The 27,824-nt window shown below is 38.5% G+C and overlaps 5 protein-coding genes across 6 annotated transcripts; 3 read left to right on the forward strand and 2 right to left on the reverse strand.

Moving 5' to 3' along the window:
* Positions 1 to 254: 254 nt before the first annotated feature.
* On the reverse strand, positions 255 to 8,217 carry LOC120778178 (E3 ubiquitin-protein ligase mind-bomb). 2 transcript variants are annotated; one of them, XM_040109914.1, is made up of 10 exons: positions 7,985 to 8,217; positions 6,361 to 6,825; positions 4,418 to 4,978; positions 3,927 to 4,343; positions 3,397 to 3,504; positions 3,188 to 3,331; positions 1,607 to 3,121; positions 1,255 to 1,524; positions 475 to 762; positions 255 to 412 (listed from the first exon to the last, which is right to left on the reverse strand). In XM_040109914.1, exons 2-10 carry the CDS (start codon positions 6,739 to 6,741, stop codon positions 272 to 274), a joined length of 3,825 nt encoding a protein of 1,274 aa, XP_039965848.1. In that variant the 5' UTR covers positions 6,742 to 6,825; positions 7,985 to 8,217; the 3' UTR covers positions 255 to 271. The 2 variants fall into 2 exon arrangements, with proteins under 2 accessions (XP_039965848.1, XP_039965849.1); XM_040109915.1 differs by lacking the exons at positions 6,361 to 6,825; positions 7,985 to 8,217 and adding an exon at positions 5,060 to 5,120.
* A 67-nt stretch (positions 8,218 to 8,284) lies between these two features.
* LOC120778177 (histone-lysine N-methyltransferase ash1) lies at positions 8,285 to 19,522 on the forward strand. The gene is made up of 8 exons (XM_040109912.1): positions 8,285 to 8,741; positions 9,992 to 10,107; positions 10,173 to 10,937; positions 11,000 to 16,831; positions 16,914 to 17,093; positions 17,157 to 18,722; positions 18,824 to 19,084; positions 19,156 to 19,522. The coding sequence occupies exons 2-8, from the start codon at positions 10,012 to 10,014 to the stop codon at positions 19,402 to 19,404; spliced, it is 8,949 nt and encodes a 2,982-aa protein (XP_039965846.1). The 5' UTR covers positions 8,285 to 8,741; positions 9,992 to 10,011; the 3' UTR covers positions 19,405 to 19,522.
* A 1,022-nt stretch (positions 19,523 to 20,544) lies between these two features.
* On the forward strand, positions 20,545 to 23,634 carry LOC120777873 (ATP-binding cassette sub-family F member 3). The gene is made up of 10 exons (XM_040109430.1): positions 20,545 to 20,918; positions 20,979 to 21,087; positions 21,153 to 21,315; positions 21,376 to 21,596; positions 21,665 to 22,312; positions 22,372 to 22,545; positions 22,616 to 22,796; positions 22,859 to 23,168; positions 23,228 to 23,319; positions 23,386 to 23,634. The coding sequence occupies exons 1-10, from the start codon at positions 20,846 to 20,848 to the stop codon at positions 23,539 to 23,541; spliced, it is 2,127 nt and encodes a 708-aa protein (XP_039965364.1). The 5' UTR covers positions 20,545 to 20,845; the 3' UTR covers positions 23,542 to 23,634.
* Positions 23,635 to 23,864: 230 nt separating this feature from the next.
* LOC120778288 (superoxide dismutase [Cu-Zn]) lies at positions 23,865 to 25,350 on the reverse strand. Its single transcript, XM_040110075.1, has 3 exons — positions 25,181 to 25,350; positions 24,333 to 24,551; positions 23,865 to 24,266 (listed from the first exon to the last, which is right to left on the reverse strand). The coding sequence occupies exons 1-3, from the start codon at positions 25,244 to 25,246 to the stop codon at positions 24,090 to 24,092; spliced, it is 462 nt and encodes a 153-aa protein (XP_039966009.1). The 5' UTR covers positions 25,247 to 25,350; the 3' UTR covers positions 23,865 to 24,089.
* A 354-nt stretch (positions 25,351 to 25,704) lies between these two features.
* LOC120777877 (apoptosis-inducing factor 3-like) lies at positions 25,705 to 27,621 on the forward strand. Its single transcript, XM_040109436.1, has 2 exons — positions 25,705 to 26,612; positions 26,675 to 27,621. The coding sequence occupies exons 1-2, from the start codon at positions 25,734 to 25,736 to the stop codon at positions 27,431 to 27,433; spliced, it is 1,638 nt and encodes a 545-aa protein (XP_039965370.1). The 5' UTR covers positions 25,705 to 25,733; the 3' UTR covers positions 27,434 to 27,621.
* Positions 27,622 to 27,824: the final 203 nt, after the last annotated feature.

Genomic DNA, 27,824 nt, shown 5'->3' on the forward strand with positions numbered 1-27,824 from the left:
TTTAATACATTTATCCATTATGCATATAAGGTTTATATGAGTAATAAATACAGACGATTTGTAGCATAGGTATTTGCATATTTGGCAGCAAATATCGATAATTTGATATATATATAGTACACAGCAAATGCAAATGTAATACAATAGTTGGTAGTAAAGGGTGCAGGGATTACTCGGTGAGTTCCGAATAGCAGATAGCAGGTAAAGATACTATATATGTCCATAATAATAATAATATGTTTTTGTTGTTCGTGTTTGGCAGTACACGCGCTTAGAATAGTAAAATACGTTTCTCCACAGTTTTGCGACAAATCGGACAGCCATCAATTTGATCGCCGCACATTTGACAAGTGCCATGCCCGCAAAGAAATACCATATTCTTGATGCGATCAAAGCAAACGGGGCACATAGTCTGCAACAAAAACACACAAACATATAAACAAAGGCAAAAAATACTGAAAACTATAAACCAACCTGCTCCTTGATATCCTGCAACTGCTGTTTGAGTTTCTGCACATCGTCCATTTGAAAGCTGTTGACATTCGATGGTGCCACCAGTACAGTGGCGGCGCCTGCAGCGGCGGCGGTAGCAGCATTACTAGCCAAAATATTATTTTGACTATTCAGCTGATTGGCGCTGGCGACGGGCGTGCTCATAGCGCCGGGCACAGTATTATTCATGGCCACACCGTGACCTGAAGTATTAACGCAATGCATTTCGTTGGATTTATCGTCGGTTAAGCAGTGAGTGACGCCGTGAACCTGTGCGCAATACAAAAAAAGTATATAAAAAATAAAATAGAAACCAAATCAAAAAAAAAAACATTATAATAATATAAATAAGAAAGATCATCTAAAATTATAAAAAAAAAAAAAAAACCAAAAATAAAATAAAAACAAAATAAAAAATAATAACAAAAAAATAAAAAAAATATAACAAATATAATAAAAACAAAAATGAATTAATAAGGGGGGAAAAAATATAGTAACAAAAATAAAAAAATATAACACCATAAAACACCAAAAAAAAATAGCATAAAAACAATATATAACATTAAAAAATAACAAAAACAAAACAAAATAAAAAAAAACAAAATAATCAAAAAATAATAAAATTAAAAAGAAAAATTACAAAAGATAGAAAAAAATAATAATAAAAAATAAATAAAATTACAAAATAGAACAAATTATAAAATGAAAAATATTACATATTTAATTTAATTTAATTTCCAAACATACAATTAGCGGACTTACCTTCTCGGCAATGCCAGCGCCGCCGCAGCATAAGGAGTAGGGCAGCATTTCTTCGATTTGTGTGCGACAAAGCACGCATTTCTTCATTAGGCCAGAGCAATTTTCGCATGCGACCATATGGCCACATGGACGGAAGAATATGGAGGCACGACGATCGGAGCAAACCAAACATTCGTCGATTTTCTCACGTGATGTGACAGTTTCACGACAAATTAGACACTTTTTAACGCGCGGTGCGCAGGTGTCGCAACAACAAACGTGACCGCATGGCTATGTACACAAAAGTATATAAGGGAATTTTATTATATTTAATATTTTATACTTAATTTAATGTAAGAAACACGCAGTTTACCTTGAACACCGTATCACGCTTGGCATCGGAGCAAACAAGACATTCTTCCAGTGGCGCCTGCTTCACCGCATCATTGGCGACATGCAGCGATTGCGACAGATCATTAGCCAAGCTATTTAAGCCACCGCTTGTGTTGCTATTACGCACATCGGCGCCAACACTGTTCATACCGCCAGCGCCTACAGCGCCACCTTTCAACACAGTGCCCAATGGCAGATTAGCGGCAACCGTTTGCTGCATACTGGTCGTTATGCCAGCAACACCTACACCACCATTACCTGCAGCAGCACTCACCACTGATACTGACAGGGAGTTCAGACTGCCAACGCCACCATTAGCGCCGCCCATAACGGCTGGTGTGGCAAGTGCGCGTGCGCGCGCATTTAAGCTGGTGCCAGCGACATTGCCGGGCAATTCGGAATCATCGGTTTTACGTTCATTGTAGCATTTAACGAGTGTTTTGCATAAATTCGGATCGGGACATAAGTCCAGCGGTGTTTGTGATTTACGATTCTTCAAGGTTAAATCAGCGCCATTTGCTGCCAGAAAACAGGCAATCGATGCGGATGCCTTTTTATTATTCGGATTACGTAGTCCCATCAATAGCTTGCCAAAACCTTCGACATCTTGCAGCTGTTTCAGCTGCGAGAGTGTATGATGACGCAATGCCTCATGTAACGGTGTGTCGCCATCCTTATCGGGAATGTTCAAATTGGCACCTTCCTGCACGAGCAACTTAACGATTTGCACATGCTGGCGCTCAACAGCCAAATGTAAAGCGGTCTGCAAGTTTACATTTTGCCGATCCATATTCGCCTTGCCCATATGCACGAGCAACTCGGCGATTTCAACGTGATTGTTCAAGGCGGCCAAATGCAATGCCGTATAGCCGTCATCCTTTTTCTCCTCCACAATCCATGGGCGAACCGTTTTAGTTTTAGTGAGTAATATTTTCATAGCGCTCGGATTACCCTTGAGCGCGGCATGGTGTAGTGCATTGAAGCCATTATTGTTGGTTAGCTTAATGTCGGCGCCATAGTCAAGCAAAAGCGAGAGCATCTCATCGTGTTCCTTCGATATGGCATCGTGTAGTGGTGTATCACCCTCCGAATCCTGCAAACTAGCATGACAAGCCAACAATAGTAAAGTTTTTACTACATTCAAGTGCCCCTTATTGACAGCAATGTGTAGCGCGGTCTGACGTCGCTTATTGCGTGCATTCAAATCAGCGCCTGCCTTGGAGAGTATCTCAATAACAGCAGGCTCATCGCCGAATGCGGCATGATGCACAGCGCGGTCGCCATCTTTATCCTCGATTTCCACATCGACATTGTGACGCAACAAAACTTGTATGACATCTGTGTGTCCGTTTTGACTGGCTGCCTGGAGCGCAGTGTGGCCGGCAAATACGCCATTTACATCGGGCACGGTGGCCTGTGCGCCAGCAGCGGCAGCGCCAGCCGCGGTGGATGTGGCCGCCTGTACATTGCCGGAAAGATACTCCTCACAGCGTGACTAACAATTTGAAGAATATATAAGTATATTTTGGTGTAAAATGTGGCAATTTTAAATACAACTCACTGCATAACCATTAGCGGCGGCTTTGACAAATTCCTCGGTGGCATCACCAGACACATTCGGTTCGAAAAGTTTCTTTAATATAGCAGACAAACGTTCACCGCTCGAAATAACGGGTACGCAGCTGCCGTCAGCAGAGGCAGAAGCCTGAAATGTATTGAAAAGGTAATGATTATTTTCAGTTTATAATTTATTTTTTGATACACACGCACCACTTTAGTAACTGCAAGTGGATTATATGTCCATGAGGTGTTGCCCACTTCCACCTTCAAATCATTATCGTGATAAACTTGCTGTACGCGGCCCAATTTTCCAAGTGTCTAAAGTAGTAACAAACAGTATTGCAATTAATTCGAAAACAAAAAAATAATAATATAACGTAATCACTCGTTAATGTCATAAAAAGTGTTTTATGTATGAATGATGATTTTGATACACATTGATAATCATAAAAAATTGGAATGTATGTATATTTTTATATTGTTGTTAAAAATTATTCAAACAAAAACTTGATTTATGCAATAAATTAGAGTACAGTGGTGCCAAACTCGTAATTAGACCCTAAACTGAGTATACTAAGTAATCCACGAAATTTGAAATAGGTAATTGTGAAGGGAAGGGTAAACCAAAGCTAACATTTTTCCAGTTTTTATTAAAACAATTTCTTCCACGATCAAATTAATAATGTCGGCAGTTTGTCTGATACTAACCTTAAACTCTAACTTAGTATATGGAAACTCACCAGCTGCATAGCATCTGCCCATTCACCATGGCCGCGTTGCAACATTTTAATACTCTCCACATCGGAACATATCTTCACAATATCACCTACTTGAAACTCGGGTGGAGCCGTTGTAGGTGAGGATACTTTTGTCAATACTGCGGGATTGAAAGTCCAGCGATTGCCTGAATTGTAGGCAACAACAATATCGTGATCTTCATCGATTCCAACAACTATACCGGGATTATTGAGGCACTCAAACATGCCATCAGTCCAGCCGCCGTGTCCGTGTTGTAACGACTGCACAATTTCCAAATCCAAGTCAACGGTGACCTTATCACCAATCTGAAAGCCATGTGGTCCTTTGCCGGGTCCATTTTCACCCAACAACGGCAAGTGATCGCGGTAAACTGTATTGCCTTTAGCATCATTAACCACCTTGAATAAAATGTTATAATAATACAATTTGTCAGCCATACGGTTATATATTGTTATGTCAAGCTCGACAGTACCTTCAAATCAGCCATGCCTTCGAAACCAACACGATACAAATTCTTTGCTCCATTATCCCATACAACATAGGCCGCTGAACGCGGCGATGCTGAGGACCAATCTTGTATTTCGTTCACTTTGCCACGACGTAGGACGCCACCATCTTGGTCTTCCCATTGCCAGTCAACGCCACGTACTACACGTGCACCCGGAAATATGCCGCGCACCGCTACTTTTTTCGATTTGCGTCGTGGCTCTAACATAATGCGCTCGCCACCTGGAGTGGCGATACGATAGAAGCGATGACGTAAATGATGCTTATCCCCATGATAACAAATCGAACATAGATCATAATTAATACACTCTGCACACTTCCAACGTATACCAAATATTGGCTGCTGACGACAGGTATCGCACATTGTGCCATCATGCTTGATGCCGGTCGGTGCGCTGTCCAATATGCGTAAATCATATGCACCGGCACAGCGGTAATTGGCCGCGGTACCGTTATCCCAAACGACAACAACCTCCTCGGAAGATTCAAAATTGCGTACGGTGCCTACGTGACCTTCGCCACCATCCTGTTTTAAAACAAGAAATTTTTTTTAAGAACTCTCATCTTAAAAATGTAGTTATATATACACGTATTGTCATTAACATACAGATATAATCACACGATAGTTGTAATTACGCATTTTGCGGAAAACTGAATAAAAACCACTACCGGATTTCCCTTTTATTTATATATATATATAAATATATATATATATATTTCAATTTGAAATCGGTTTGTACAGTGCAAATAATTAAGTTTTAAAATAGTAAGACAATTCAGCGAATATTCGCGTTGTTGTGCATCTCGCCAACGCCGAAGTCAACTGAAGAGCACTTGGCGTTGGGTGATAGCGAAAATTGAAATGGAAATGAAAATATTGATATTGTCGTATCAACAACAAGCAGCACGTAACTGAATCGCCAATACTACTTATAGAGAGATAATAAAGCTTTACTTCAATGGCGTTGTAAACTCGACATCTTCACATGCCGGTGATTGTTTTTTTGTAGGTTGTGGTATTTAAAATATTTACTTTATGAGAAGCAGCTTATCAAGTCCTACCGTTATTTATTAAATGTCGTTAAAAACATATTAAATAACATGATGGAAATTTATTTTATATAAAATGTTATTTAATATGGAATACGGAATCGTGATGAATGATAAAGTAAATATTCGGTTTTTTTTATATATTTTAATATACATACATATGTTAAATGTTAACTTAATATACAAATTGTAAATTTCGCCTAAGCTGTTATGCTTTTTTACTTAAAGGGAAAAATTTTCAAACTGAGATGTGTAATTAATATGCTCAAATATTATATAAGGTCAAGTGATAATTTTTTGCACAATTTTAGAAAATATAAATTGACTAATATTACTATTCGTATTAATTTGATAAGCGACTCGCCCAAACGATTTGTGTAAAGATAAGCTGCTATAAAATCAGTGTAAGTCGCGTCGTAACTCATAAACATATGTAATTGTGTATAATGGTTGTACAAACTTACTATTTAGATTGATATGTATACTTTTATCACCTGAACTGTCAAGTCATCAAATTTTTTAAAAATTACATCATTTAAAAAAGACCATATTAATGAAGTGACCTAAAATGTATTGTTGAAAACAAACAAATATTTGCCACTGGCGCTACAAACAATGAGTAATTAACAGTCACCTTTAAACGTGAGCCAATAAGCTAATTGTAGTTAATCGATACATTTAGCCGAATTGATGTATACGAACTGTGGTTTCAGTTATAATTTCATAGTTGGACAGTGGCAATTTCTTAAAGTCACACAACTCATATTTAAGCATTTTTGTTTGTTTGAATATTAAGTAACTTAGCAGTGAGGATTGTAGGATTTGTCATTTGAAAATATATTTTAATTGATCGAATACCTGCTTGCCCCACTTCCAGTCCGGGCCACGTATTACACGAGCACCGACACCTTCCATAGCGAAACGAGCTTGCCGATTAGCATTAGAATTGCCTGTAGCTCCACCTGATGAACCGTTGGCTCCTGCAACACCACTACTTCCGCTAATACCACCGACATTGCCCGCACCACCGACGGAACTGCCTGCACCTGCTCCACCCGTAACGCCAGCACCTGTCGTGGCACTAGCTACCGTACCGCCGGCACCTGCACTATTCACTAATCCGGCCGCACCTACAGTGTTTGCATTTCCTACACCGCTCGCTCCAATTACACTGGCATTACCATTTGAAGTATTCACTGCAGCCGTCGATTCTTTGCCAGAAGTTGCTGCACAAGCCATATTCTTTCACTTCGTATTTGTGCTTGCCTTTTGCAGTATTCGTAAGCACCGATTTTAAATTTTTAATCGTGCTTACTATTTCACCTTCAAATATTTTTATAAAAATAAACTTTTTTGTATTTTTTAGAGGCTTAACAAATGTTTAATTGCAATTTTCTGTAAATTTCTCTTGTGAAATTTTTTGTTGCAGTCCCTTCTATCTACGATCTTCCAACAGTTTTCCCTATATTACTTTTTTATTAGTGTTTGCTTTTGACAAATTCATCTGTTTGTATTGTTTTGATTGTTACACAGGGTGCTGTGTATATATCAGAATTTATGCTTTTGCAGGTGTTTGAAATATTAAAAAGGTTTAAAGGCTTAGTAAGTAAAAACTTAAATTTGTTCGAAAAGGAGGAATATTAATTTAACATTATATAAAGTAAATATTGAATGAAATTAATAATGTCATTACATATACGTCATTTACTTCTGCTTTAGAGCAAATGAAAAATAGGCCCAAAAACCTACAACACTGATATCACCTGTTTTGTAAAAAAATTATTTGTATATCTTCTTTTACATTTTCTTTACTTAGCCATTTCCTTTAGTGCTGAGCACATTGAGCGCAACAGACTGCAAACGACATCTGTCAAATATTAAAATACACACGTTCTTATGGACACAGTTATTTTAACAGCTTCACGACTACACGACTGCAGGCCGACAGTTGTCGCTCTCGCTAACTTCAATATATTTTTATATTTGCCAACGACAGTAGAGTTGACAGTAGAGAGATGAGATAGAGTGTTGATGCCACTAATATGTAAAATGTAAAATTATTCAAAGCTCTAACAAACTTGACATTATTTTACAAATAAAAGCATAAACTAGCTCTATTATACCATTTGTAATAAATAATAATATCATTGAAAAGAAAGGCCACAACGAAATTGTGTACATGCAAAAAGGACAGCTGTGTTGTCATGTGTACATGCTGGCCATTGTTATGTCGCTGCGTTCTTACAAATGTTCATGTAGAAAGATTCACGACGCCATTTACAGTTCTGCCGTGCTGCCATGTCGTGTCGCGCTCAATGTGTTCAGCACTTCATACACAATAACATTTCCTTATTTTTAATTGCTGCAATATAAATTATATGAGCATTACCAAAATTCCAAAGAAGCAAAAAGGTTATGTAGATAGTGAATAATCTTAATTTAAATAGCATTAATATCAGATGTAATTAATTACAAAACGCACTTATCTCCAATCAGTTCCAAAATTCCTCAACAAGAATAATTCGCAACATACGCTTTTCTCATCTCTCTTTCGTTATCTTTATCTACACTCGCGTTTTTAATTTCATTTTTACATTTCCCATTTGAACCGTTGTCAGTATTTTTCTTTCCTTTATTATTTTGATATGTGTATTGTGATTTTAATTTCATACGTTTTGAATTTCACCAATAAAATTGCAATTGAAATTCCTTAAACTGTTCGCATTCATTCAACAATTGTGTATTGCTTTAAGTGAATATGAAATTTGTATAAAATATGTTAAGAAATAGTGAAAATATTGATTTGAAAGAAAGTGAAATGTCCAAAGTCGTCGACGCGGTCAGAAGTCATTGAGCAAAGAAAAACGGCGCCATTTTAAGAATCTAAATGCAGACGGATAAAAGTGTATGAATGACGGAGTTGAAACAAAAGAAAGACATCAAAGAAGTATACGAATGCAAGCGTGGAACAAAGCAAACTAATAGTGGAAGAATACGTAAAAGCAACAAAGAGAGAAAAGTGCCAGCAAATAGATGGAAAAAGTGAAAAGTGAATCTTTGTATTTTGATGTAGCTAATTTTTTCTTATGATTTTTAATTAGAATAACTAAAAATTGTGTAAGCGTGTAATGTGAATAAAGTAATGAATAAATTTAATAATCATTTAGAGTAAGTGTATAGGCTGAAACGGATAGAAAACTGCAGAGCACGTAGGAAGAAAACGTAAAGTTGCAGAACATGTAAGTACACTATGTTAACTAAAACAAAAATAATCACAATATACAATTTTGTGTAATGCTATAATATATAAATATTAAATGAACTGAAAAATTTATGTTTTTGTGTAAGCTTATTAAGTGAAATGGGCTTTGTTGTTCTGTGTGCTTGTGTATGCTTTAACAGAGGCACATACATATGTACATAAAGTGTTTGATTTTATTGGCTACTTTGTCTGACTAGCTTACTAGCTGGTTGGGTTTTAGCTTGGTTGCGGCTATGGTGGTTTGACCTACTTTGTGTAATGGCCTATCTTATGATGATATAGGAACGGCTGATCAGTTATAGAAAACTAAAAATTTGCTAATAAATATGCGAAACAAATATTTTAATCAAAACTATTTTTTTTACAAAGCTGGGTTTTTCCACCCTTTTTTCCTGAAACCATACCTATAATATGCTCTTTGCATACATATCTGTTGCAGCTGCACTTAAAGTTTATCCTGCGTTCCGGCTCAGTAATTCCTTCCCTGCACACATTGAAAAACCTGTAAATGGTGCGTTAATGCTTGCCAAATTATGCAAGTTTGCTGAAGTACATTTTTTAGTAGGTAGTAGGCAGGCTACCTAACCGATTTTTTTGCTGCATTATTTGACTACCCATACACGACTACGTGCATTAATACAATATGTTGAGCAGCAGGAGTGAAAAAATAAAGGCAATTTTTGTACAAACCCTTGGTGGTAACAATGTAAATATGTTGCTTTAGTCACGTTGACCACAAACGATTAATAGTTAAGAACTTTTAGCTTGATATGATTTTATTTTCATATTTTAAATTTTTTAATATATAACTAAAGTGTTGGGAGTCTTTACATTATAAAACATTAGGTTAGTTTGTCAACGATTGCTTAAGTTTTTTATGTTATAATGAACATGCGTTAATATAGTTAAAAATCCAGAAAAAGTTATCTTTGGTTGCACTGAAGTCATAATACTCTTCACACAAGCAAGGTAACATACAAGATCTTGACTTTGATCGGTCAGTTTGTATGGCAGCTATATGTTATTTTGATCCGACCTGAACAATTTCTTCAGAGATACAAGGACTGGATTTTGATTGTATAAATATTAATTATCTTAATTTCAATATCTACTACCTATTAATAGGCATAATTTTTTAGTGCGGTTTCAAAGATAAACAGGCAAAAATAAGCGAAATGTAATTTAATTTAATATTATTTTAATTTGTTTTTATTTTTTTATACCTAGAGCTTTTGCTTTACTAAAATATGAACAAATCGATAAATGACTTAGGAGCAGAGAATGTTTTGGCCACGCAATCACAGGACGAACAGAAGCAAACCGAATCTGTTAGTGAAAATGAGGTAAGTTGCAGCACAAAATGTCAAAAATATATTTATACTTTGAATGAATTTTTATTTTATTACAGGAATCCGAATCGAGTACAGATCAGTCGAGTAGTTCTTCTTCTGAAACTACCAACACACAAAATTCTTTATCAAACGCAACATGTTCTAAACGAAAACCTAACTCAGCATCTACGAAATCGTCTTCTACAGTAACACAATTCAGCGTGCAACGTTCGGACGTAGATGGTTTACGTATGAAAATTTCAGCTATACGTCCCACTAATATAATTAAATCTCTTTCTAATACCAAAAAACCTACCTATTCGCCAGTAGCTATAAGCAATAACGATTCAAGTGGCGACACTTGTGATAAAACGAAAACGCAAAAAATCACAAATAGCGAAAGGGTACATTATAATAACAACACAATAACAAAGCCCCTAACAGTTAAACTAAGCAATATAAAACTGCAGCAAATAAAGTTGCAGACATTAAAGGCAAATTTAGATTCTAAGGAGCATCAAAAATTTGAAAGCGGTGCCAATAAGATGTCGGTTGATACAGCGCAACAGAAAAGCGGTAATAATGGTGGTGAATCTGGTGACATTCTTGGAGTAATTGAAAACGCCAGCGGCAATGAAGTCAATAAAACCGCACTTACGTTCCCCGTGCAACCGACATCAACGGCACCCAGCATCGGACTTCCATTAGCGCACTTGCTTCCACAAGCGCCATGCCTAAGTGATGCTACAGCAGAGTCAGGCTGCTCAGAGGCTACCACAACAACTATAGCAGCTAGTACAAATAGGTCTGTAACAAGGCGTGTCCGAGTTAAACGGAAAAAGGTAATCTAATTATATAATGGTATAATTTAAAGATTTCTTGATTATGCTCTTTTTCAATGTAGGCACAAACTAAAGTGTTGACAAACTTAAAGAAACCTGCCATATCAGCAGCGGCTACAGTTATAAAATCAGCGCAAATAAACCATCAACACAAAGCAATCACATATTCTTCCGATTCTGACAATGATGTACCAATCTACAAGCAAAAGCAACAACACCAATTGCAAAAACGTGCGCCACGTCTTCTTCTTACAGCAATCAATACAAATCCTAATAACGAGCCACAAATTAAGCCTTTAGCGTGTACTAATAACACCGCTCAAGCTGCTGGATCAGCCACTTTTAGTCACGGCAGTGATAATAGTGATAACGAACTAAAATTGGATGATGTTGTAAACGCAGCTATTAAGCGAGTAGAGAGTGACGGCGATGATACTCCGACAGGCGCGGAAGGATATCGTAAAACGCGCACTAAACGGCTACCACAATACCAGTCGACTTTATTGCAGGATTTTATGGAGAAAACACAAATGTTGGGTAGTAGCAGTACCGCTGTAACAGTTGAGCAGAAATCTCTTGCGATTAACAAGCCACTAATAAGAAATAAATCCACATCGGAGACGGTAGCGAATATAAATTCTGCGAATTCACAATCTGATAGTCTAACCCCTAGCGGTAAAAAGAAACGTGGTAGACCGAAAAAATTGCCAACCACAAATATTGAGCCGCTAGATACAAGACCATTAGGTGTTACAACTTCGGTTATCATGTCTACTTCCAACACGAAAGCTAGTGCGGCTAGCTCAATTGCGTCAAATATTAATGAATCAGCTGATTCCGGCGTTATATCTACGACCAGTACAACAACTACACAAAGTAGCACCTCTCCATCGCCAAAGCTGACAAGTGCCATGAGTAGTAGTAATAGTACCACTACACGTTTAGTTGCAACAACGCCAAGCCAGAAGCGCCGTCATCGAGTTTTGGAAGCTGTCGATAAGACGCGACAGCCATCCGTTTCACCCTGCAAAAGCCAAACCCAAGACGGTAGTGGTAGCTGTAACGCTAGCTCTCCAAAACCTAAAATCGATATGGCATATTTGGATAAGCGTATGTATGCCGCTACAGAGCGCGTGCTCTATCCGCCGCCACGTAATAAACGTCGTCAATCATTAAGCGCGGCAGGCGTAAATTTGGCAAATACTCCGAGTAGTAAGAATACTGTGAAATCGACTACTGTATTAACAAGTAGTAGTAATGCTTTAACACCAACAACAGCAAAAAATGTACCCAAAGAAGAGATTCAGCTTGATCCCGTGTGGCGTAAAATAGATGTGAATAAGAAATTTCGTCGTCCCAGCGTCAGCGGCTACAAAAGTGATGGCGGTGGTGGTAATACCACAATTTGTAGTAAAATACTCGCCGCTAAAAGTGGCTACGTCTCGGATTACGGTTCGTTTCATGCGCGTGCAGCGCGCGATCATTCCGGTTACAAAAGCGATGCTAGTGGCAAAAGTCGTTACAGTATGAAAAGTTGTGCCAGCCGTCGTAGCAGAGCAAAAAGTTGTGGCTACCGCAGCGATTGTAAAGAGGGTAAAGATGCTACTTCCCTAAAATCATCAAAATACCGACGAAAACGGAGATCTGCTCTATTGCGCGCACATTCTAAATCGGTAGGGAATCTGGCGACGAACTTGAACGACGTGGAAAAGGATTTACTCCAACTTGCCGGGCTTTCGCTTGGTCAGAGTAGCGAAGAGAGTAACGAATATGTGTGTAAACCTAATTTGGAGAGTTTACCAACAACGAGCGCTTCGAAAAAATATGGCGAAATTAATAGGTTCATAGCAACGGGCGAGTATTTTGGACGTGGAAGTAGCAGTAGTGCGCTAGCAAGCGGTGGAAATATATTCGCTGGCGGTTTGCATGAAAATGTCGATGGCAGTGGTTCGCAAGATGGCTACGGATTCAGTCGTAAGCTTTTATTGCAACGAAAGCATTCTTCTGGAATTTCCAGCGGCGGTGCGCACGAATTGTTATTACCAAACGCGCACTCTTCGCGTAAAATAAAATCACGACGATCATCGGTCGCTAGTTATTGCAGCTCCTACTACTCTACTACTTCTAAAGTACGTAGACGACGTAGACGTAAAAGCTTTCTGCGATATCCTACCTCCAACAAAAGTGGTGCCGTTATCGATTCCAAGTTGCTTACCGAAATCGACATATTGGTTAATACATTCAGTACACGCTGTCGCATACAAAGCGGTGCTCTCGGTAATGAGAAGGCAAGTGGTAGCAACAGTAATAACAACAAAGATAAGGTGCTTGTAGAATCCAGTGGCAAATTACAAACAGGCAATTCTACAACCGGAGCAGCTGGCAGTGGTAGGCGTGAACAGCGCGATAAGCGTTCATTAAAAAAACGTAAAATGAGCGAAAACCAAGAGTATGCTGTTTTAACGGGCAGCGCTGGCGGTGGAAGTAATATTGGTGGTTTCGGTAGTGCAACCATACTGGGTGGCGGAAGTGGTGGAGGGGGTGGTGCGAAACGTCGTCATAAGAAAGCCAATAATAGTTCTAGTCCAGATGACCACAAGTTGCCTCTAAAGAAACGCCATTATTTGTTAACTCCAGGCGAGAAGTCCACAGAAGCGGCAGCCGCAGTAGCAGCAAAGCTTTTCGGTAGCACAGCCGTTGAAGCTTGGGCTGCCGCGGTTGCGTCGACGAAGTTGGCGTCCGCTGGAAAATCGCAGCACAGTCAGCAACAATTTGGTGCAATCTGTGGTAGCTTGGCAACACTTTCGGCGACTGGTAGTGCACATAGTGGTAGTGCCAAATCATCAAAATCCGGTCTTACACCAAAGAAACGACAATTTTTACAACAAGAGGAGGGGCGTGAAAGCGTTGGCCTTGCGTCAAAGAGCAGTAGTCATCACAGCAATAGCTCACCCTTACGCATTGCTATTGATAATACACTAAGTCACAAGGTACTCGACATCAGTCCAATTTCATTGGCGGGCAGCACAAAACAGAGCGAGGTGGTGCACCGCAAACGCTCACGTCTTGAAGTGCTTGTATCAAAAATTGTTGCCACCAGCAATACCAGTCAAGGAAATGCTGATGAGAAAGATTTGCCTACGGCGGTACTAAACAAGCAAAAGCAATCGGCATCAAGCATAAACCCTAACCAACATCCGTCGGTAGAAACGCCACCGCCTGGGGTATTCGAACCATCTGTGGCGCTGGAAATACAAATACCACCAATTGTGAAATTAAATGAAGGATCAAGCGGAGTATCGAGCATTCCATCGATAGTTACTAAAGCCGAAGTGAATTCTCCGCTAATGACGCAAGAGTTAACCCCGCCTACAATTACTATCTCAACTACAGCAGCAAAAACTGAGAACACTGCTACGCGTGTCGTTGAAACTTTGCTAAGTAAAACTGGTGTTTCTAATTTGTTATTGAAACGTAAACGAAAGAAAATCAATCGTACGGGCTTTCCAAATGTGCGACGTCGCAAAAAGCGGAAAATAAATGAACAACTGCTTTTGGACATCGTGGAAGAGGAAGTGGAACGATCGTTACCGCTAAAAAGACAACCTAAAGTAGTGCTTACTAAGACATTACCGACGCAAGCGCCAACAAAATCAGTAAGTTCAGCCGGTAGTGTTAATACCACGCCTAAACCACAAGCAACATCAATCTCAACGCCAGAAAAACAATGTGATCGCGTACCTGTTTCAGGCGAGGCCAGTGATAGCTTTCTCGAACGCGCCAATCGCACACCACGGCTTTCTGTCGTGGCACTGGAGCGTTTACGGGGCACACCAACACCTTCGACCTCATCTGCCGCGCCAACATCTAGTGCTGCTGCAGAGACAACGACTGAAGTAACCGAAGAACATAAGGAAAACTCATTTGTGCCGCGTAAGGGACGTGCTGGACGTAAGCCGAAAATTACCGCAGATCTTTCAAAGGTTACAAGCGAACATGCCATAGCTGGAGCAACTGGTACTGTACAGAACACTTCGGCTGAGGTACAACAAATAACTGCGCAGTCTGAGGTGACATCTCGAAAATCTAGAGTGATACAAACTGCGGTGCAGCAGTCTACAGATACTGCAGAGCCGATTGTCAACTCAAAGAATACCGCGACTCCCAAATCTAACAAAAGAACGAAGGTTGTAGAAAAAAATATTGTGGTGCAGTCCGCTAAAGCGCTGCCAGTTGAGAAAGTGCAGCCGTTAGTTGCAACTAACAATGCGATTCCAAGAGCACGCGGTCGTAAGCCCAAACTGTCAGCAGCTGCAATTTTACCAACAACTGTTACGCAACCTGCGCTGTTTACACCAGACAATCAACGCAAGAAGACCAAAGAGGATGTACCAGCAATCAGCAAACAATCGCCATCAGCACTCGCAAAGCAAACTAGGAAAACTGTAACCACATCAAAGACTATTGACCGTCCTGCAAGCTTTAGTAAATCAACTGTCCACAAAATTATCACCGCTAAATCACTGGAAGCTAAAGTTAAATTGCCCGCTGGTATTGATCCCAACACAAATTTCAGCTGTAAAATACGCCTCAAACGCCCGAGTACAGTACAAACAGCACTAGTAACTGCACTTCGTCAGAGCATGGACTCGAATTGTGATAGCAGCATCATCAAAGATATTCCACAATCTACACCAGAGGAAATTGCTGTTGAAGCCGCCGCCAAAGACTCCAATATTAACTACCCGGAACAGGATATTCTACCGCGTAGTGAAACGCCCTTCATTGACTCGGAGGCAGCTACAAGTGATACCAGTGACGAAAAATGTTCTACGTCAACAAATGTGACGAGTACGAGTAGCGCTAGCACGACTTCAGTACGAAAAGTTGCGCGTCTAAAGAAGAACTATTTGCCTGCTGGACTGTTCTCCGATTATTTCAAACAATTACCTACACCTTCAGGCATCAAAAAGTCGACAGATAGGAAGGAGCTACAACCGGCGTCCACAGCATTAGCAATTAGTGAAGTCAGCAATACTTCAGCTACTGAAATTGTAAACATCAATGGCCTACCAATTACACCTGTTACACCTTCGCTTCTACCACCACCCTATTGTGAACACTACTTTCGTCGTACACAAATCGATTTTCAGCTACCCTACGACATCTGGTGGGCATATACCAACTCCAAGTTGCCCACAAGAATCACCGTGCCTTCGTGGAATTACCGTAAAATACGCACTAATATATATGCTGATGCTGTGCGTCCCAATACGGCTGGTATCGATCATCCCACTTGCAATTGCAAGCCGGATCAAGGCTGCGGCGATAATTGTTTGAATCGCATGGTGTACACCGAATGTTCACCTTCAAGTTGCCCATCACGCGATAAATGTCGCAATCAGAAGATTCAGCGTCACGAGGTAGCGCCTGGTGTAGAACGCTTCATGACCACCGACAAGGGATGGGGTGTGCGCACTAAAATGCCTATTGTCAAGGGCACTTATATACTGGAATATGTGGGCGAGGTGGTAACCGAACGTGAATTCAAAGATCGCATGGGCACCATCTATCTAAACGATACCCACCACTATTGTTTGCATTTAGATGGTGGTTTGGTAATCGATGGTCATCGTATGGGTAGTGATGGGCGTTTTGTAAATCACTCGTGTCAACCGAATTGTGAGATGCAAAAGTGGTCCGTTAATGGGTTGTCACGCATGGCGCTTTTCGCCAAACGAAACATAGAACCGGGCGAAGAACTTTCATACGACTATAATTTTTCACTCTTTAATCCCTCGGAAGGACAGCCATGTCGTTGTAATACACCACAATGTCGTGGTGTGATCGGCGGCAAATCACAGCGCATTAAACCGCTACCAACTGAAGCGAAGGTAAACATGCGATTATATAAAATTAAAATAAAAAGAAAAAATTTTAATTGAAAAAACGCTTAACTGTTTTTTTTTATCACAGAATACCGATCCAACAGCGAAAGATGCTCGTAATGGGCGCCAACGTAAACGCAAGGCGCGCAAGAACACCGAACGTGTACCTTCAAAAGATGTCGTCGTAGCACTTGTACAGCAACTTTCCGAAAAGGAGAAAAAAATGGTCAAACAACACGGTATATTTTTGGTACGCAATTTCGAAAAGGTAAGGCCTAATGCAGTTTTGCCACCTTTGACCTTTTGTTAAAATTTTTTTTTTCTGCTGTAGATACGTCGTTGCAAAGCACGTCGCACAGCAAAAATTTCAAGTGAAATGAAAGTAAATGGCTTGTCACCGAGTTCTCACATGCCCGTCGGTTCACCTATGAATTTTAGTAGCGCGGCGGCAATCACTAGCCGTCGACCTTCTACGCCAGCATCATTGGCAGCTCAAATATCGGCTTTACGTTCACCACGTAGCATTAAGACGCGTGGTCTGGCACACGCTGTGCAGGACCCAGAGGTGGAAAAAATGGCTAAAATCGCAGTGATACTACGTGATATTTGCACGTCACTTGAAACGCTTAAAGATCCCTTTGATCAAAAACAAAACATTGCAGTTTTTGCGCTTACGCACAGCGTAAGCGCACCTAACCTGATCGGCGGCGGTAATGAAGGTGATGAGGCAGACGTTATTGCTAGCAATAGTAATGCAACAGGTGCTAATAAGAAGAAGAAAGCGGTGAAGGGGCCACCAAAAACAGATGTGACGGACTTGAAGACCGTGCAGAGCAACATTGAGCAAGGCTACTACAAACAACCGTCAGAATTCAATGCAGATATGCAGAAGGTGTTTTCCGTAGCACAGCGCCATGCTGTAAAGGGCAGTCGAAATGAGAACGCATTGCAGGCACTCATCAAAGCATATGAGCGCAAAAAGGCAGAATCTTACGAACGTTTGTTGGAAATTGTGGGTGGCGATGAATCCATGTTGAAGGGTTTCTGTGATCAAACGAAAAAATTGGCGGATGAAAAGGACAAAATGTTCGAGTCAATTATCTCTATCACGTCAAATCATGTAGCTAATGACATCACCACGAGCGTCATCACGCCCACATGTAACGAAGATATAATACGGTGCATTTGTGGTTTATATAAGGATGAGGGTCTAATGATACAATGTGCACGTTGTATGGTTTGGCAGCACACCGAGTGTACAAAAGCGGACGTGGATGCGGACAACTACCTTTGTGAACGTTGCGAGCCGCGCATTGTGGACCGTGAAATACCGCTGGACGATTATACGGAAGAAGGTCACCGATATTATTTGACTTTGATGCGAGGCGATTTACATGTGCGTCAAGGCGATGCTGTTTATGTATTACGTGATATACCCATCAAGGATGCATCCGGTAATGTGGTACCCAAGCAAAAGCATACATACGAAACAATCGGCACTATTGACTACAATGAGTGTGATATTTTTCGTGTGGAACGCTTGTGGAAGAATGAGGAGGGTAAACGTTTCATATTCGGTCATCACTTTTTACGACCGCATGAGACATTCCACGAACCGTCGCGTCGTTTCTATCCCAATGAAGTGGTACGTGTGCCACTCTATGAAATCGTACCGATCGAATTGGTGATCGGACGTTGCTGGGTGCTGGATCGCACAACTTTCTGTAAGGGTCGACCAGTAGAGTGTACCGATGAGACACATTGCTACATTTGTGAGCTGCGTGTAGACAAAACAGCGCGCTTTTTCTCGAAAGCTAAAGTCAATTATCCGACTTGTACGAAGACATATGCATTTAGAAAGTTTCCGGAAAAGCTAAAAATTTCTAAAAGCTATGCGGTGAGTGAACTACTTTACTTAAAATTTAACCGCAAATTTTGTCCTGTTTAAACTACTAATTTAATAAAACTTTGTACTAAAAATGCTTTACACTTTTGTAGCCACATGACGTTGATCCAGCTTTATTGAAATCGAAACGACAAAAGTCTGAGAATGAGCCTATATCGAATGCTAGAAACACGAGCTACAGATCTGTGACTCCCGTCTCCTCAACTGCATGTGCGTTGGATGTGTCCTCTAACACCCCAGTTGGCAGACAAACTCCCAATAAAACACCACAGAACAGCAGCAGTCGTAAACGTCAAAACAATAACAGTCCAGCAATAGTGCATGTAATTACTCCAACACCACTAAACGTACAGGTAGTTATTACCCAATACTATTTTATTAAACTCGTAAAGCTTTTTTTTACATTTGATTGAAATTTATTTAGACCATAAAACAAAAACGCAACCACTTGGAATCTGTACTCGAAATAATGAAACTCAAATGGAAGAATACTCACACGGCTGTAAGTGAACAGCCCATCGATTTATCATATCTACTATCCGGACGCGGTGCAAGGCAGCGTAAATCGCAAGCGTCTGCAGTAGCTATAGTTGTATCTAACACACTCGCACCCACTACATCCACCAATTCAATAACAAGCACGTCATCCTTAACGACCAATGAGTCAACTTAACACATGAAACATAAAATTAGTTCAAAATGGCAGGAAGTCTATGAATTATATATTTCATCTTAGAATTAGGTTAATTAAGTTTGAAAGTGGTACCCAACTGAAGGATGGGGACTATATTGTAAAAATGTAAACTAACACACACATACACAAAAGCGATCAATATAAATTATTTGATATGAATATGTATATATATGTATGTACTATATACATAGCAATTAATTATTTGTAAATTTGCGCGTATTGGATATACTACAAACATGCCTATGTATAAATATGTATGGTATTGGGACATTCAAATGAAATTCACTTTATCATAGCCATTTTATATGAAAAGTATATATTGAATTATTTGTTATTTTCTTTTTATTAAATATCACTATTAAAAATATTTTTAGCGCATGCTTAGGCTATTATTATTAAAATTGTAGCAATTTAAGTTGTTTATTTATTAATGGAAAACTAATCGACCAGTCGGTTTTAGACAATTTGTATTTTCTCCGCAAACAATGTTATTTTGGAATTCACATATTTATTTTTGACTAACTTATTTTATTTTAGTTGTATTCTTTTAATGAATTTCTCGAACCTCAATTACTGTAGGTGTTGTATTTTTATATACATTTTCCTTGAGTTATATGAATTTTTTTATTGCTTATTTAGTTGTTAGCGGCACATATAATTTTTATTAAAAAATAGCATAATAATTGCCTTTTTTGTAAACTTACTAACTGCTTGTCTATTTTTTGACTATGGAAGTTTCACATATTAACTTGTTTTCCTTCCATAAATATTTGTTGTTAAACTATTGTAAAAGCAAAAATGGATTATTTTTCCAAATTTAACAAAAATATATATTTTTTCATTGAAAAATCTGAAACTGTCTTTGGTATTTCGAATTTAAGTAACAATGGCAAAGCGGTGGTTCAAGACAATTTATTCCTTGGCCGGATAAAAATACGTATCCGTTCTGGTTATGTGGACCCGATAGTCGTTGGAACGGGAAACACTACTGTTCCCACTTTCGTCTAATATCAGCATGACACCTGTATGTCGTAAAAGCAAAATTGTAATAAAATGGCAACACCACATGCGTTTGACGTCTCACAATTGTCACTGTCGCAGCTGGTGGTTTTGTCTGGTTATCTGGTCTTTCCCGATTTCCTGCGTTTTGCGTGTAGCGATTGATGCACAAATTGTTGCTAAATTGTGCGAAATATCGCTCCAATTTTATTTAGCGCTGTGGTAATGTTAACTTAAACAAATTGTGAGTAACTTGTTATTGAAAGTGCTACTAAAATTGTGTAGAGTAGGCAATTCAGTTAAATTTGCTGTCGGGTAATCCAGTTCAAGAGCATACATATTCATTGTGTGCGATTAGTTGTTGCTAGTGAAAGCATAAAATATATTAAAAGTTAAAAAAAAAGAGCACAAAGGCATAAATATGAGCCAATTCACCGATATTTTGGAGCGTGAATTTCCAGCCATTGACAATGAGCTAAAGGATTACGTGGAGGGTGAGCAAATCCCAATAAATAAATTTGGTTGTGTTTGATAAACCTAACTTTGTGTTGTAGGTGTGCTTTGTGGTAGTTTGGAAGATTTTGAGTCATGCGATGACATATACGAAGCTGTAGGAGATATCCTGCAAAGCATTGATACGGGGAAATCTGAGGAGAACATAAGGTAATTGAATCCTAAATAAATTTTAAAAGCATTTTTGTAAATATGCAATTCATATATTCTGTCAGAGACCTTTGTGATGAGTTTTTTAACATAATTAAAAAGAATACAAAAAATGAGGTACGTAAAGTATTAAATGCTCCCGTAAATATTGCCGCTATGGCCAAAGAGATGGAAAATGTTGATAAGAATATGCAAAGCATATGGCTTACTACGAAAGATGGTGGATCGGTGAGTAGTTGAAAAAATATTTTTATATTTTATTTACCTACGCTCCCCATGTAACTCCAGAAAGTGAACAGCAAAAAGCTTGAGAAAGCCGAAGCAAAGCTACAGCAAAAGCAGGAAAAACGGCAGGATGTTGTGAAATCAGCTGTTGCTGCACCAGTCAAACTGCAAACTGCTACAGCATCACAAGTGCTGAGTAAGAAGAATACAAAAATGGAGCAAAAAGGCACAAATCGATCAATGGATATAAAAATAGAGAATTTCGATTTGGCATTTGGCGACAAGTAATTCAACATAAAAAAGCCTTGATTTAGTGCAAAATATCTAAAATATATTAATGTTCTTACCCTAGGGTTTTGCTACAAAACGCCAATTTACTGCTCTCTTTGGGTCGTCGATATGGCCTTGTCGGACGTAATGGTTTGGGTAAAACGACACTTCTGCGCATGATTTCAGATCGGCAATTGGCGATACCTTCACACATCAGTGTTCTGCATGTAGAACAAGAAGTTGTTGGTGACGATACAAAAGCTGTTGATAGTGTCTTGGAATGTGACCTTGAACGTAATCGGTTGCTAACACGCGAAAAGGAAATACTTGCCACTTTAAACAGCGGAGTGCAGGATACGAAGTTAAGTACAGAGTTGAACGAAGTATACGCACAGTTGCAGAATATTGAAGCTGATAAAGCGGTGGCAAGAGCTTCTGTTATATTGCGTGGTCTTGGTTTCGACGCTGATATGCAGCAAAGACCAACTAAATCATTCTCCGGTGGTTGGCGTATGCGTTTGGCTTTAGCACGTGCACTTTTTTCCAAACCCGATCTACTACTGCTCGATGAACCGACTAACATGTTGGATATAAAAGCCATCATATGGCTTGAAAATTACCTTCAATCCTGGCCAACAACATTGTTAGTTGTTTCTCACGACCGTAACTTTTTGGAAACTGTTCCAACCGATATCATACATCTGCATTCCCAGGCGCTTGAGGCTTACAAGTAAGATAATATAAAATGTCTACTTCATTTTTAACATGAATTGGGTATGTTTTTTTCAGAGGTAATTATGAGCAGTTTGAAAAGACAAAGACCGAGAAATTGAAGGCCCAACGACGCGAATACGAAGCACAAATGGCACACCGCGCGCATGTGCAAGAGTTTATCGATCGTTTCCGTTACAACGCAAATCGTGCATCTTCGGTACAATCGAAAATCAAAATGTTGGAAAAGCTGTAAGTTATTATATTTAAAAAGAAACCAATGAAAATAGGTATTTCTAAAAGCTCTTATATCTTGTTGTAGACCCGAATTGAAGCCTGTCGAAAAGGAAGTTGAGGTTAAACTGAAATTCCCCGAAGTTGAACCATTAAATCCCCCGGTGTTAGCTTTATCAGAAATCGAATTTAGATACAAGGACACAGATCCATTACCCGTTTTTAAAAATGTGAATCTATCAGCTACCTCAGATTCAAGAATATGTATTGTAAGTTTAAGCTAGGAATAGTACTTTCAAACATTATCTAATTTTACAATTTATTTTAATAGGTGGGAGAAAATGGCGCAGGTAAGACCACACTTCTTAAAATCATTGTTGGTCAATTGACTACAATACACGGCAACATTATCTCGCATCGTGGTCTGCGAATTGGCTATTTTGCGCAACATCATGTTGATCACCTGAACATGAATACTACTTGTGTGGGTGTATTGGCAGAACTCTTCCCAGGGCGGCCGGATGAGGAATATCGTCGGCAATTGGGCAGCTTTGGCATATCAGGACAATTAGCGCTGCAAAGCATTGCTAGTTTGTCGGGAGGACAGAAATCTCGTGTCGCTTTGGCGAAAATGTGCATGGGTATAAAATTATCTAATTATATCTGAATGTTTTGAAACTAATAGTAAATATAATTTCAGCCGATCCTAACTTCTTAGTGCTTGATGAACCTACCAATCACCTGGATATTGAGACCATTGATGCCTTAGGTCGAGCTATTAATGCATTTAAGGTAATTATATTACCGTTAATTTAAATATGTATTTTGCTGATGAAACAATTGTTTGTGCTTCTTCAGGGCGGTGTAATATTAGTATCTCACGACGAACGTCTGATAAAGGTGGTATGCAAAGAACTGTGGGTGTGCGGCAATCGTACAGTGCGCGGCATGGAAGGCGGACTAGATGAATACAAACGTGAAGTTTACAAAGAAATTGAAGCAGCAAATAGTTAAATTAAATTGTAGCGCAAAACTCTATTTTGTATTCGTTCTAATTGTAATTTATGCACATGCACTGTAAAAGTAAACTACTTTGATATGATTTTACAATTGCATATAAATGATTAAAATACAAAAACATGGAAAAATATATAATTTCATCATGCGATAACGCTAAAAGTGTGTGACCTTTGTTTTTTCTTGTTGAAAATAGACCACAGGGAAAGTTTTTGAGGTCGAATAAAATTCAAGGAATTTATCATAGAATCGTATTTCGGAAAAAGAACTTCATTGCCTGTCCATGAGCTCATGGTATGAATAATCAAATACTAAAACGATTTTCCAATTCACCACATATGCTTTATTTTTAACGTTAAAATTGCTAATTATAATCAAAAGTAAATGATAACTTTAAGTTATCTTATACAATTAGAAATTAGCCAATTATGTTTCGATATCTAATATTTTAATGCATATATATATATTTTATATCTTGAATGCAATTACATTGTCTTATCCACCCTTAACACTCCCCAGTTAAGCAAAACCGAAAGTAAACGAACTTAGTTCTTGGTGATACCAATCACACCACAACCAAGACGTGCACCAGCGTTGCCAGTTGACTTGCTCAATTCGTGGCCACCTTTGCCCAAATCATCGGGATCAGCATGCACAACAACAGTACGTCCGACGATGCTATTTGCTCCGAACAATGTAATTAATTTATCGCTGATGTTAACCTAGCAGAAATATTTAAAAATAATATTACTATATAAAATAACTTTTAATTATTTGGCCTTTCAAACCTTGGTTGGTCCATCGCCGCTGGCTTCAATATTGCCCAAATCACCCAAATGACGATTTTCGTCGGTTGGCGCACCATGCTCCTTGCCAGCAGGATTAAAATGTGGCCCAGCTGATGTGCAACCGTTAGTGTTATCTCCAAATTCATGTACGTGGAAGCCATGAAGACCTTTAGAAAGTCCAGAAACTTCACCAGTGACTATTACGGGTGAAGACTCATCCTAAAAAAATACAAAATGTTTCACAATTATATTAATATGTAAATAAATTCCAATTTAAATTACTTGAAATCAATACATTTCATAAGAGAGGTGTATACTTATGCACTTTAGCTATATACATAGTATATATATAAATATGTTTATATATCCAAAATAAATGACACCGCATTATAATATTCATAAGCTACTTGAGAAAATAAGCTTTTTACCTATATAATTAAATATTCTATTACAAATTTGATAACAAGCACTCAATTGGTTGTTATTTCTTAACCGAAGAGGCGTCTCGCATCCCAAGTACCCCAACGCATATATATGTATATATATGTATTAACACATCGCAATGAAACTGATAACTATGTAGATACCTGTGTAATTATTATGGAGTTTGTAATCTATACTGAAAATGCTTATTCATGCTTATATGCAGTGATAAACTTATACATATGTATATGTATGTCATGTACGTATATGTAAAGTGACATCTTCTCCTATTTACCTAATTTTTAAACATAATCTTAATTATTAATATTTTATATAGTTTCGGAAATTTCATTTCACAATGTCAGCCGGTGACATGACCTTGGACCCTCAGAGTATTAAAGATAGATAAAAAGGCTGTTGCTTACCTTCTGTTCGAAGTAAACGGTACCCTTCACATCACCGTTGATTACACTTACAGCTTTAGCAGGCATTATTAAATATTTTTAAAATATTTTTGTAATAATATAAATTGTACACGCGTTGATTAAGTAAAATGCGACAGCTTCGAACAGTGCGAAAGTCGATTATGAACCGAGTGAATTAAAGGTAAATCTAACAGAACTGCGGCGAAATCCAATTGGAATCAATGGCGGCAAATTGAAGGGTTGCATGCGTTATTGAGCAATAATTCGCAATAATAACGGAAGTGCAACAGAGGAAGTTATTGTGCCCTTAACAAAAATCATTTCATTCACATCATTTAAAAAAATCGTTAAATTGTGGTTATTTTATATGGTATAAAATAAAATGTATTAAAAATCATGATGATTGATAAATAGATTCAATTTGTTTATGAAATAAAAGTATCACCCTGAATTTGCTATCTTCCGAAAACGTCAGAGTTGATTTTCAAATTAAAATAACATTTATTTGACAGCACAAAAAAAAATCGGAAAATATTTTATTTTAGGCAGAATAATGTCTGAATTTACTGATTTAGTTTCAATTTGTAATGAAACGGATATTAATAATGACGAAGTCAAAGAGTATAATTTTGACGAAAACAACAAGCTGTTGTTAATACGTCAAAACGATCGAATCTGGGCCATCGGAGCAACGTGTCCACATCAAGGTGCGCCTTTGGTTAGAGGCATATTAGGACATGGACGCATTCGTTGCCCACGTCATGGTTCTTGTTACAATATTAGGACTGGCGATATAGAGGATTTTCCGGGTTTGGATTCATTACCAACGTATCCGGTTGAAATAGCTACAAACGGAGTGGTTCAAGTGCGTGCGAGAATCAAGGATCTTAATAAGATACGGCGCACAAAGGAAATGGTAGAATACATTAAGTCTGACGAACGTATATTTTTGTTAGTAGGCGGTGGAGTTTCAACGGCTACATGTGCTGAAACATTACGTCAAGAGGGCTACACAGGACGCATAATAATATTGTGTCGTGAGGACTATTTACCTTACGATCGTGCACCACTCTCAAAAGCATGGCAAGGAGATATAACGGAATTATATTTCCGCGATAGCGATTTTTATGAGGGCAATAATATTGAGGTAATATTGGGAGTGGAGGCAATTAAATTGGACACAGCCATGAGAACGGTTAGCTGTTCCAATGATCAACTAATTACGTACGATAAACTTTTCATTGCGACTGGTTCAAAGCCAACTAGATTGCCTGTCAACGGTAATGATTTAAGAAATGTATTTTACATACACGATTATAGAGATCTCCAAACAATAATGCATGTGTTAAAATCAAAAACGAATTTAGTATGTGTAGGAGGGGGTTTCATTAATTTGGAATTTGTTTCCTCTATAGTTACCAAAGTAAAATCGGTAAGTATGGCATTTAATAGCATAATCAAAACTTATTAAAGTCAATGTTTCAATGTCAACAGATTGTGCTGGTTAGCAATGAGAAATATCCTCTAGAGAGCACTGTCGGCAGTGATGTCGGTGAGCGTTTATTGCAATTATACCGCGAAAAGGGTGTACAAATGAAAATGGAAAGTAGAATTAAAGAAATATTAAGCGAGGATGGAGTTAGAATCTCTGAAATCAGAACAAGCGATGGTTATAAGTATCCGTGCGATGTATTAATCATTGCTGTGGGTGTAGTGGCTAATACTGCATGGCTAATCGACTCGAGCTTGCCCATAAATGCTGATGGCACAATTGATACGGACATGCATTTAATGACGCTGGTGCCCAACATCTATGTGGGCGGTGATATTGCCAATGCACCACTCTTCTCGAATGCCAATCAAAGACAAAATGTTAAACATTTACAAGTAGCACAATATCATGGTTATGTGGCTGCTATAAATATGGCTGGTACTATAAAAGACCTACGGGCAGTGCCTTTTTTCAACATACACCTCTTTGGTGCAACGTTTTCGCATGCTGGTGTTGGTAGTATAAGTGAAACTTCCATATACGGTGATTTAAAACGTTTAAAATATCTGGCATATTTGTTCGATCGCGATGGCAACGTCACATGTGTTAACACTTGCGGTTACGATGCTACGGTGGTTAACTTTTGTGAATTGCTGTCACAAGGTAAACGACTGCATCGTTCTGACGTAGTAGACAAGTCCAATCCGCATCAATGGATGGAACATTTGCTCGATACGCGACGTACACGTTGTGGCTGTTAAAATTTTAACTTGTTGCTCATATTTAACGCTTTAACCAATTGTTCTTCATTCGCATTCAGTCGTTTTGGTTTTTTGCTGCTATCCATACGGCTGTGTAAAACATGCAATCAATAAACAGAATTCATTATTTAAACAAATATTGTACTCATATGTATTTAATTTGCTAAAATACTGTAATAATTATGAAAAAGACCGCTGTTTAGAACGTTTTAATTTAATAAAAATGAAGTCTGAAATTACGTAATTTAATTTTTGTTGTACGTTTTTAGGCTAATCATCACATTTTTTTTTTCAAGATGGTGATCTAGTTTTTTTTCTAGATCTGAACTGTTTTCATGCTTGATTATCTTGTTCATAGAAGAGAACTACACTTGAATTTTCGAAGAAAAAA

This window comes from Bactrocera tryoni, chromosome 5 (genome assembly GCF_016617805.1).
Source record: "Bactrocera tryoni isolate S06 chromosome 5, CSIRO_BtryS06_freeze2, whole genome shotgun sequence".
In the NCBI taxonomy this organism is placed as follows: Eukaryota; Metazoa; Arthropoda; class Insecta; order Diptera; family Tephritidae; genus Bactrocera; species Bactrocera tryoni.